This window comes from Molothrus ater, chromosome 3, assembly GCF_012460135.2.
Source record: "Molothrus ater isolate BHLD 08-10-18 breed brown headed cowbird chromosome 3, BPBGC_Mater_1.1, whole genome shotgun sequence".
In the NCBI taxonomy this organism is placed as follows: Eukaryota; Metazoa; Chordata; class Aves; order Passeriformes; family Icteridae; genus Molothrus; species Molothrus ater.
The window spans coordinates 70,673,436-70,685,279 of NC_050480.2; the positions used below are offsets into that span (position 1 = coordinate 70,673,436).

Genomic DNA, 11,844 nt, shown 5'->3' on the forward strand with positions numbered 1-11,844 from the left:
GCATTAGTGCCTGTGATACCAAAGGAAAATGATTTTCTAATCCACATGTTTCCTTACAAATATATCCCTACATTGGCTGTAAAATTCCGTATTTGTGATGAAATTATTTATAGCAAGTTAGCAGAGGTAAAACATTGTGGAAGTTGTTTCATGTTACTGGAACATTCTATGTATCTTCTGTTCCAATGCCTCTTTTTTAAACCAAGTGATTTAGAGTTATTTCTTTATCTCTTTTTCTCTTTTGGTTTTCCTTTAATATTTGGTTGGTTGGTTTGGTTTGTTTTTTTTGCTTTGTTTTGTTTTGAAATTATATTGCAGTTCAAATTCTTCCTCTAGTGCATCACTAGCTGGGAATTCACCAAAGATTACATCCTCAGACTGGGCAGTTCCTCAGGCCTCCAGATTAAAATACAGACAGAAATTTAACAGTCTTGATAAAAGCATGAGTGGATATTTATCAGGTGAGTATGACTTTTGGTATGGACTGGGAAAACCAGAGTGTTTCCTGCCTCTGAACATCACAGGCTGAGGGATGGAATCCCAGCTTGGGATTTGACTTCCATGTGAAATAAAAGCTGAAATGTTGGTGTTCAGACCTGTGCAGGAGAGAGTGGATTTCAGCCAGCAAGGAGTGGAAATAACCATCAGTTCGTTGGCTTGGGCTTTGTGTTAGACCTGGAGGAGCCAAACACACTGGGGAAGCTACAGCAGCTGTGGCAGGGAAGAGGAGAAGCCTGGAGTGGTGGGACCTGACTAGAGGAGCCTGAGAACCACAAGGCTGTGGAGTTCTGCTCTGTAAAGTCAGCAGGCATTTTTCAAACATCACTCCTTGGACTGAGGCTCTTTCTTGTGACACTGGGGGACATTCACCATCATTTTTGTGCCGTGTGCTCCTGTATCAGTCAATGCTCAGATACTTGGCCTTTGTCTTTTGAAAGAACGCAGCTTGGAAAAGACTGCAGAACTGCAGCCACCTGCTTGGAGTTTTTCCAAAGTAATTTAAGAGAGTCCTTGTTGATTTCCAGTGACATCTGTGCTGGGCCACAGCATTATGGTGGCTTCAAAAGACTTCATACCAAGTTAATACAAGAGGAGAGTTTTTCAGAAATTCTTACAAAATGGGATTCCTCAGTGCAGTGAGTAGAGAGAGTGCTCAGAGAGCAGCCAGGAGGTGCAAAGTCACTATGTGTGTTTTGTGTCTGCATTAGATTTCCCATCTTGAATGAGCACTCTGCCTCAGTTCCCTTGCCTACAAAAGAGCAGGACAATTCTTTCTTTAAGGAAAGGGTCTCAATGTTTCAATCTTGTTCAGCTGATTTTGGACTGAAGGTTTCCTCCACCTGCCTAGAAATGTATCAGATTCTTTGCTACCAAGGAAAGCTCTCCAGGTGATAGCTCAAGGTTTAGGCAAACAGTCAGCTGTGCTGTTGTGACAGCTGTGGGGATTACCATAAATACCCATTTTTCATGTCAGCTTTTCTGTTAGGTGCTCTGGGTGGAAAAAGGTACAGGAGAATACTTACATCTTCATTGTGTTCAGGTTATAATGCCTGTTGTTAAGCTTGGAAGTAAAACCAACTGATGAAAATGGATTAGATTAATATTAAAAATAAACATGCCCCAGTTCATGACCCATTTTTTGCCTCATGTGAACCTTTGAATGAAGTATTTATTTTAATAAAAATCTTCTACGCTTTCACTAAGGATTTCAAGCAAGGAATGCCCTTCTGCAATCAAATCTTTCACAGACTCAGCTGGCTACTATTTGGTGAGTTTAGTTACTGATGCAAAATCTTCATGGTGTTAAGAGAAGAAATGTACTTTATTAAATAAATGATAGAGATACCACAGATCTAAAATCATAAACAGAAACTGAGCTGCTAGTTAAACTAAGTTTGTTCACTAGTTACATTTCTAAAAGACACCTTGAGATAATTCAGTTTTCCATTCTTTGTGTGTGTTTGTTAAACTCTGTAATAGAAGATGCTAACTTCAATTTCTGACCCAGGGATGCTCTCGCTGAGCTGAGGGCTTGTTCCTTTCAAAAGTAGGAATCTGAAATCTAGGTTGTTAGTTTTAAAGTATGGAGGAAGATTAAAAATTAAGTAACCCTTCAATTTTTTTGAGTTTTACTGCAGTTTCCATAAAGATATCTGCATATTGCATGTGTTTTAAGACTTGCCTTTATCGTGCTGATGAAAGTGGTGAGAGTTGTCTGAAGGCTTGAATGATCTGCTCTGCTAGACATGGCAGTTTAGGTTACACCTTCAGACATAACTCAGATGTTATACATGAAATTTAGTGGCTCAGAAGAATTCACAACAGCTTTACATCTCCTCTTGAGTTCCCTTTCTTCTTCCTCTGTCCCTGGACAGTCATTTGTGTCTGTAGCAGCAGCAAAGCTCAGCTTGTTTGGTTTCATTCTGTGAAGATAAATGTGGGCTGTGGGGTTGTATTGCTCCTCTCTGGAGTCTGGGGGATAAATCAGGTGTGCAGTGTTTCTTTTCCTTCTGGGTGTGTATCCTGAAGGTATCAGTAGCCAATGCAAGGAGTTCTGTGTTCCCCTGTAGAGAGAAATAACAGTCCAAATTTCAGTTTTGCCCTAAGAAATTACCAGTATTTCTACTGGGTGCTTATTAGTGGTAATTACTGAAATAATGGTGCTGTTACGTGTGAGTAGTGCTGGTGTGTGAACATAACAAAATTTCATCATCTCCTGCTTTTGTTTTTCACTGTGTGTGTGTGATGGGTTTTTTTTTTTTGGTGTCTGTTTTGTTGTTTCCTTTTTGTTTTTCATAGTTTTTTTTTAACTGCTTTCTAAATGAACTGTGCTTTTTACTAAGCATTTTGCTTTCACGCAGTCTAACGACACATTTCAGCGATTCTGTCTCCATAGACGATTCTTTGAGAGAGGCTCCTGCTTTCTTGCATTTCACTGGATTCACAAACACACACACCCCACCAGCCCCCCCCCCCAGCTTGTTGGAAACAGTTTGTAGGCTCATATGATCTCCTGCTCCTTAGAAGGGAGTAGGTGATCCTTTTCCTACCCACTGCAAGTTACTCTGCACCAGCTTGTGTCTTCCCTGCACTGTCAAGGGGACACAAGGGGAAGAAAGAATTCTATGCAAAGCTCCCTCTTGTAGAGTTTGATGTAATTTTATGTAATGTTTTCTTTGGCTTCAAAAAAATAATTGAAAAAGTGATTTCTGGCATTTTGAGCTGGTTAAGAACAGTCCTGGTTTCACTTTCCAGCTCTTCTATTTGTGATGCAGTAAAACAAGAGATACTTCTTACTTTCAGTGTTTTATGGAAATGTAAGAAGATTGGGTTTGTTCAGGCTGGAGAAGAGAATGTTTCAGTGAAGCTGAAAAGAAAGCTTCACCTGAAAATAGCCAAAGAAAGATGGAGAGAGTTTATTTTCAAGGGCCTGTAGAGACAGGACAAGGGGGAATGGCTTCAAACTGTAAAAGAGCAGGTTTAGATTGGATATTAGGAAGAAATTCTGTACTGTAAGGATGGTGAGGCACTGGAACAGGCTGCCCAGAGGAGCTGTGGATTCCCAATCCCTGGAAGTGTTCATAGCCAAGCTGGATGGAGCTTGGAGCAACCTGGGCTAATGGAAGGTGTCCCTGTCCATGGCAGGGGGTTGGAACTGGATGATCTTTAAGGTCCCTTGCAACCCAAACCACTCCATGATTCCATGATCTGAATAACAGTACATGATTAAACCAAATAATATCTCCCTTCATCAGTTATTTATGTTATTAATTGTAAGTATTTTTACCAAAACATTCCACAGGAATTGTCAGTTTTAAAAATTGTTTTTCCACAGTGCCTTGTTTCAGCTGTAATTTGTGAGTGATTTTGGTGTTTGGTTCTAATTGATGCTGCTGCTGAACCCCTGCAGGTCCCTGGCTGATATAGATGGAGATGGGCAGCTGAAAGCTGATGAGTTTGTGTTGGCCATGCACCTCACAGACATGGCCAAAGCTGGGCAGCCACTGCCTCTGACTCTGCCCCTTGAGCTGGTGCCACCTTCTTTCAGGTAATCACTGAGGGCGGTGAAATGTAATGTATTTAACACAACTGTGCTGTTCCTCTAACAATGGTGGGGTGGGGTTGTTTTCCCCTCCAGGAGTGGAAAATATACTGAAAATATAAATGGAACTCTGCCATCTTATCAACCTGTGCAAGAGGAGGAGCCACAGAAAAAACAGCCAGGTAAAAAACAGGGTTCATGTTCTCAGTGTATGGGGCTGGTTTTGAAGGGCACTGAAACCTTTAGGAAGTGGAAGAAGGAATGCAATCCATGGAGAGCTTCATTTCAGGAGCTAGATCCCTTTTAACTTGGATGGTAGGAAGCTTGTTGAGTGGATGTAGCCAGCCTGTTTCATCCAATAGAATTGAGAAGGCAGTGACAAGGGGCTATTTTTAGCTGTAGGAGAGGAAAAGTGTGCTGATTAATAATGTATTCTGGAAAATAAACCCTTCATGGCCAGACACTGCTGTGCTACTGCAAATTTTTTTTTCATTTGAAAGTTCCTGGCATTACTGGCCATTCTGAAAGCAGCGGGGTCCAGAGTAGTTTAGTTCTCTGCAAACTGGAAGCAGTTTGGACATAACATAAATTCTCCTACTGACAATGTTACAGGGACACTGCAAGACAAAACTTGCCTTTCCTTTTGGAAGGGTGGTTGCGAGGGCCTAAACCATTCCTTTGTGTCTCTTTTTATCCTTGTGTGCAGTAATTGAGCTTGATCCTGTTTTGGTTACTCATAGTTTTAGCTCCAGGAACTCTTACAGGGAGCACCATTAAAAACTAAGCTCTTTATCCATGTGTTAATGTTTCCTGCACATTGGAAAACCTTTCTAACAGCAGAGAGTTTTCTCCCAGCTTATAAAAGCTGTTCTTTTATGTTTTCCTCTAGCATTCTTTCCTCTTTCATTCTTTAGAGTGAAAGGCTTTCCTGTAACATTCAAGTCATTTTCGTGGTCATTTTTAAGCTGGAACTTTTTCTTCTTTTATTTTTTTCCCCAGTTGGAATATACTTAGGAAAATTTAGAGGTATTTTTGAAGAGAAAAATCAAAATAATACTTTAACAAATGGAAGATGCTTACATCATCCATGACTGAACAACCTGAGCTTGCCAAGTTTCTATCTTTAGTGGCATAACTGAAGTCCTTGTTTGAGAGTGGTGTTTTGCACAGGGCAGAAATAACAACCTTTCCTTCTTTTAGTGACATTTGAGGACAAAAGGAAAGCCAACTATGAGAGGGGAAATATGGAGCTGGAAAAACGCCGACAGGTCCTGCTGGAGCAGCAGCAGAGAGAGGCTGAAAGGAAGGCTCAGAAGGAACGGGAAGAGCAGGAGCGAAGAGAGAGGGAACGCCAGGAGCAGGAGCGGAAGAGGCAGCTGGAAATGGAGAGGCAGCTGGAGAGACAACGAGAGCTGGAGAGACAAAGGGAAGAAGAAAGGAGGAAAGAAATAGAAAGGCGGGAGGTTGTTTGCTTAACATTGCTTTTAATGCTCCAAGGAATGTGTATGTGCATATAGCATCCAGGGTTTGAGTGCTGTCTCCTTGCCTGGCTGATGCCAGGTTGTCTTGGAGAGAGAACACCATTTGTTATAAATATTGGTATAGGTTAAAGATTTTCAGATGCTTCATAGGAGAGATGAGATTTTCTTGAGCATATTTCTTGCATTTTTGCAAAAATTTGTATTCCAAACAAGACTCTATTGAATTCATAATTGATAACATTTTGACAGCCGAGCTTGAGACAAATTTGCTTCTACTTGGTGTCTCAGTGCATGCATCACGCTTCCATATTTTATGTAGTTCTGTGAAATACTGCTTGTAACCTCCTTTGAGTATCTGTCAATGTGCTGTTTTATGGGCAATATTCCAAGCTGCAAAAGCTTTCTGAATTATGAAGCTTTTTTTCATCCAGAGTCAGGAGTGTGGCACGAAGAACCTTGTAGGATCACTTCCTGCGTTCTTTGATGCTGAAGTGTATAAGAGCACTTTAGAGAAGACATTATGTTGTGTTGCTGCTTAGAAATAGAGCACATCATATTAAATCATGCTGAGTTCTGCATCTCCACTGTAATTTAAGGTAATGCAACTTTTCCTCAGGCAGCAAAGCAGGAGCTCGAGCGCCAGCGACGACTGGAATGGGAGAGGATCCGTCGCCAAGAACTTCTCAATCAGCGCAACAGGGAGCAAGAAGAAATTGTCAAGTTGACCTCTAGAAAGAAGAGCCTTAATCTTGAATTAGAAGCCCTGGTAAGACAGGAATTTCACCACATATGCTGAAATACAGTATTTAAATTATACAAATACTATACCTGCATTAATGGCCCACTAGGAGTTCCATTCTGTTTTGGATAATGAATCCAAAGCAGGTATTTTGGGTTGTTTTAGAGAACTGGTTGTGAACTAACCTGCCCACAGGCTTAGCAAAGGGATTTTTGCCATATGTGGTGTAATCTGTCTCTGCTTTCTTTCCAGACTGACAAACATCAGCAGATCTCAGGCAGGTTACAGGATATTCGTAGCAAAAAGCAAATGCGAAAAACTGAGCTGGAGGCTTTGGATAGGAAATATGACCAAGGGATCATGGAAGTCAAGCAACTACAGCAACAGCTGGAGGTGTGTAGCTTTGTTAAGCTTATGGTTTTCTTTTACCATATTCTGTGTTTCCTAATGCTGTTGAAAATGCATCTCCATCGAGAGGAATATGCAGTCAGTTGGATTGCAGTGGAGAGAGGAAATAGGCAGTACTGTCAGCATTGCAGAGGCTTTTAGTTTTTTCTGTGGTGTTAAACAAATGATTATACGTATTAAAATGAGCTGAGAGTTCAGTAACAGTTGTGAAAACTTCAGCTATTCTTTTGTGGACTGATAGTAGAGACTTCTCTTTAATTTTGAATTCTTCTATGGCTCCAGACTCAGATTTTTTTGAGGAATGTTGTCCTGTGTTCCAACCAAGTTGGTGTTTAGGTTGAATTACCTTCCTGCTCTTTTATCTTTTTTTTTCTCTATTTGAGTTACAAGACATTAATTATTTCTAATCACTTGACTACCCCAAATTATCCTCTGCCATATTTTTATGTGATGTTTCTGCTCATCAGGGAAACTTCTTTTCATGTTGTTACTGTTTTATGTTAGGCTTGGAGCAGTCACCTTAAATGGTCTTGTGATAATATTTACACTTCTAGCATGTTTGTTAAATATTTTTCCATCTGTCTTAATGGTTTGGGGTCAAAATCTTTCAATTGTAATATTATTTCTATTAAGAGTATAGAAATATTTTTTTTCTTTATCCAGTAATAATAACTTGCATCCCTGTTTCATTAACATGAGTTGTAGCTATGCTTGAAAAGTCTCTCAGTTTTACTTAATGATTCATAAACAATATTAAAATTTTGTTATGTTCTCTTCAACATCTACAGGATTATCAGAATAAACTAATCTATTTGGTTCCTGAAAAGCAGTTGTTAAATGAAAGGATAAAAAATGCTCAACTTGAAAACACTCAGAGTAAGTGCTTGCACATGAGTTCTATTCTTGATTGCCTTGCTGAGTTCTCATCCTTTGTAATCAAGACTGAAGGGTTACAGAGATGTTAATAACAGCTTCACTTCTACATCTTCCCAGTTTAGTGCCATTGTCTCATCTGCATTCCATTATCTCCTTCATGTTCCAAATAAGGGACAAACAAACACATCTTGGCAAGAAAGCACAGATTTTGCTTAAAACTTAATTTATACAGGCTGTGTAGCTCACAGATGCTATCACAATTTGTTCTTTTTTTAGTAGTCTAAACTCAGGGGAGTTAATTTATGTAAAGTTTGGTCTTTGTTTCAAATTACACTGGAAGTCTCTGTCTAGAGAAACTTGGTATGAAATACTCTGCTATTAAAAAAAACAACTTGCAATTTATTCTGTATGTATTGCATGTAATGCCTGTGTGCCTTAGTTCAGTGTTGGGGATATTTCTTCCTTGTGCTGTATATGAATAAAAAGGTAAATCAAGGAATTTTTGTGAGGAAGGAGGTTTGGATTTTGTATACAATAGGAAAATAACAAACAATGATTAAGAACTTGGGAAAAATTTTTTTAAAACCCCAGAAACATGTAAAATTGTATGTCTTTCCTTATGCAGGTACAGGAGTTGATTCAGTGCACAAGAAGTCCCAAGAAAAGGAAGAATTATGCCAAAGACTTAAGGAACAACTAGATGCCCTTGAGAAGGAAACTGCTTCTAAACTTGCTGAAATGGATGAGTTTAACAGTCAGCTTAAGGTACTTGCATTATCCAAATATCCTACACTTGTGAGCACTGTATTTTATTTCTCCATCCAGTTATAAAGATTGGTGTCACTTTCACCAGGCTTCCACCAATTTCAGTGTCAAATAAGAATTATCAAAAGTCTTGGAGTAAATAACACAATACAAATGCAAATGCATTGCTAATGTACTAAAATATGAGTCTCTTGCTAACTATTGCTTTGCATGACTCAGCTATTGCTCCCTCTCACCTTTTGCCTTCTAGAACTCATTTTGATTTAGAATTAAAGTTTCCCAGGCCTTTGCACATTCTGTTCTTACAGTATGAGGTCATATTTGCTGCTATTTTTGAATTGTGTACTGAACACTTGACTTTTGTTGATAGACCTGTGTGGTTTCACAGCACACTCTGCAAGGTCTGGTGGCAGATTTGGGTACAAGCCTAAAAGTAACTGTAGGCCACTTATTTCTTAATATTTGTTAATTTGTTGTAAGCTAAGAGTTGTTGACCACTGGCTCTGAATTTTTGTTTCTGAGGCAACTCTTGGCCTGCCTAAAAGCTCAGGCAGCTCTCACAGGGTAGCACTGATCCATTTAGCTTTATTTGCCAGCTTGCTCCAAGTGGCACTGGTGGGAACTTTTTCCCTAGATAATGGATTGATGCTGGGCCAGCACAGGGGCTCTGCACTCTCCAGTAAAAAAAAAGGCCACAAAAATTTGTAAATGTGTAAGGAATTCATTTTCTTTTTAAAAGTGGCTTAATGCAATGGGCATTTTCAGTTACTTGTTTGTTGCATGGCTTGCTGTGTTCAGTGGCTGCATCCACAGTTCAGTCTTCCCTAAAATATGTTTTTCAAAATACAGTGCAAAGATTAATTGGCTTTTTATCTACCTTATCTTACAGTGTGAGAATATGGATGATTCTCTTCTTCAGTGCCTTTTGTCTCTGCTAAGCTGTCTCAACAACCTCTTCCTCTTACTTAAGGTTATTTTCTAATCTTTGGCTTTTTTGTTTTTTAATTATTTCGCAATTTCTCTCTGCTTACCCTTTCTGTTTGGATGTACAACTTCTAATTAAATACATTTTCCCAAAAGAAAATCAGTAGGCTGCTTTTCTTTCTGCTAGCTTTTATATCCTCTTCAAGACTTAATATCCTTACCTGCTTAGAAATCCAAACTGCAGAATACTGAGAGCAAAACCCTGACTTTTAATTTTTTTGTTTCTTAATGGTCTGTTCTCTAAGTTGTTTCACCCAAACATTTTTCTCGTTAGTTAACATGAATCAAAAAAGCAGTCTCAGATGGAAACAGTGTCTTCTCCCACTTTTCCATCTCTTGCTCTGTACCTGTAGCCATCCATCCTGAGCTGTGAGTCAGGTATTCAAGTTCTTGTCCGGGGTGCAGAATATGATATGGCAAACACAGTGCTGTCAAACCTCCAGATTAACCCAGTACTAAAAACTACTTGCTGTCTTTCAACACTACTTTTGTCTGCTGAGGTCAGAAGTACTTTTAGAATAATGTATGAAGCTAAAACCCAACAGAATTACCTAAATGAGCTTTTCATTTTGCTTTGCTTGAGGGTTTTTCTGTCCTTAAAGGTAGAGAATTTTTCTCATGTAAGTTCGCTTCCATAGTGTTCCGAAATTCTGGGCAAAGTAAGAAGGAAAAATGTTCCCAGCTGAATATATTTGGGAAAAAATTGTAGTCAATTGCTTGATTTAGATTGTTGCTACAGAGACTTCCAATGCCACAGCAATCTAAATTGTACCATATGCCTTAGGCAACGTGATTCTTGGTAGAGTTGCATATTGTAGTGGGAATGCTTCATTCTTAATTGCTTTATTTGTATTTATGAGATCAGATACAAAAAATCAGAGTTTACCTCTTGTATTGCTGTTGTACCTGTTGTATATCAGCAGGATTTTCCTAAGTAAAAAGACTGAACTATCTTAGAGGTGTTTTGCAACAAGGTGAAGTACAGGCGAAAGTAATTCTATTATTGTTGATCTTTTTCAGTCTGTAAATTTAATTATCCAAAAGATGCATTCTGATTTTTTGTTTGGAAAAAAAGATTGTTATCAGAGGGAGGTGGGATAGGAATTGAAGGATGTGTTCAGAAAGAAAAAGACTAAAACTGAGAAGGTTACAAGTACAGGAAAAGTCCAGTCAGAGTTAGTGCCTTTAAGCTATGGTTTCCCACAGTGGTAAGACTGCTGGGTGTATTTCTGAAGTTTTCAGTTTAAACATGGGACTGATCACTCAGGAAGTATCAAGGGTGAGCACCCTACTGCAGAATGCTTTCTCAGGTTATGGTACAGTGTTGGCTTTCAGCTGAAATCTACCTCCTTGTAGTTACTTAAAATACAATTCACTGCCTTCAGAAATGTTGTGTTTGAACATTCAATTCTGCATCTTCCCCTCTCCTCTGTTGTATTTGGCATTTCCAGCAGGTGTAGGACTGGAAGGGCTCTTTGAAAGCCCAAATTACATCACTGACTTTGCAAACCTGCCATCTCCTTTTATACTTCCAATGATTTGACTTCCTTTGCAGTGACCTCCAAGGACTATTAATAACTTAATACTATTTTTGCCATTTGTATTAAAACTTGGTTGAAAAAGCATTAAATACCTGGATGGCTTTATTCCCTTTTATGTATTCCACTGTTCCCTCCCTAGGACCTGAGGGAAAGTTACAGCACGCAGCAATTAGCCTTGGAGCAGCTCCACAGGATCAAACAGGACAAAATAAGAGAGGTACAAAAAAGAAGAGCTGAGCTGGCACAGAAGAAGCGACTGGAAGATGAGGCTGCAAGGTAATCGTGGCTGAGGGTGTCAGTGTGGCAGTGCTTAGAACAAAATAATGCTGTTGTGGCTTTTAAGATAAGATCTATGTTTTTAATGTAAAAAATACATCCTATGTTGCCTTAGAGGAAGCATTTTATGTTGAGTACAACTTGTGTAAGAGGGTTTGAATTTGAGATTTTCAATGGTTTATATTTGATTTGACTGAAGAAGCAGAGCTAGTGACCTTGTAGTGTGGGTGATTCATGGGCTTTGCTTATCACAGCATTTTTCTGCTTGAGATGAAGTTTCATAACATTGTGACAGTCTCAGAAAGCCATGTGCCATATGTGTGGTGATGGCCTGTTAATTTTTTGGTTGGACACAGCTGTGTGATGGAGTAACAGCATCCCTGCATAGCTCCTACTGCATCCTGCCACATGCATTGGAAATGCTAAAATGCCCATCAGAGGAGTGGATGTCCCACAGGAAATGGATGAAAAGGTCTCATCTAGACATTTTTAAGAAGATGGCCCAAAGGGTTAGATCCTTTCTCTTCAGAAAAAAGGTCTTGACAGCTAAAATATTGTGTTGAATTGGATACTAACTTCTTTAGACAGCTGAGGCATAGGATAACATCTGAATAGTTATAGAGAGTACAGTCAGGTTTCCAGATCATGTCTGCTGCAGTGTGGTCCTGGCAGGGATAAGCACATTGGATAGATTACAAGTGCTGAAGAAAAAAATACCAAGCTGACAAGATC

General features: G+C 39.3%; 1 protein-coding gene across 8 annotated transcripts in view; it reads left to right on the forward strand.

Annotated features, from left to right (window-relative positions):
• The window catches only part of ITSN2 (intersectin 2), an 80,488-nt gene that overhangs the window by 37,939 nt on the left and 30,705 nt on the right, over positions 1-11,844 (forward strand). For 5 of the 8 annotated variants that reach the window (XM_036381205.2, XM_036381204.2, XM_036381203.2 and 2 more), the window contains 11 exons: positions 319-461; positions 1,705-1,768; positions 3,911-4,048; positions 4,139-4,224; positions 5,243-5,505; positions 6,140-6,289; positions 6,515-6,655; positions 7,459-7,546; positions 8,172-8,311; positions 9,201-9,281; positions 10,976-11,112. In XM_036381205.2, the coding sequence (XP_036237098.1) occupies positions 319-461; positions 1,705-1,768; positions 3,911-4,048; positions 4,139-4,224; positions 5,243-5,505; positions 6,140-6,289; positions 6,515-6,655; positions 7,459-7,546; positions 8,172-8,311; positions 9,201-9,281; positions 10,976-11,112 (1,431 nt within the window). The remainder of the gene's footprint in view (positions 1-318; positions 462-1,704; positions 1,769-3,910; positions 4,049-4,138; positions 4,225-5,242; positions 5,506-6,139; positions 6,290-6,514; positions 6,656-7,458; positions 7,547-8,171; positions 8,312-9,200; positions 9,282-10,975; positions 11,113-11,844) is intronic. The other 3 variants (XM_036381207.2, XM_036381208.2, XM_036381209.2) reach the window with 3 other exon arrangements.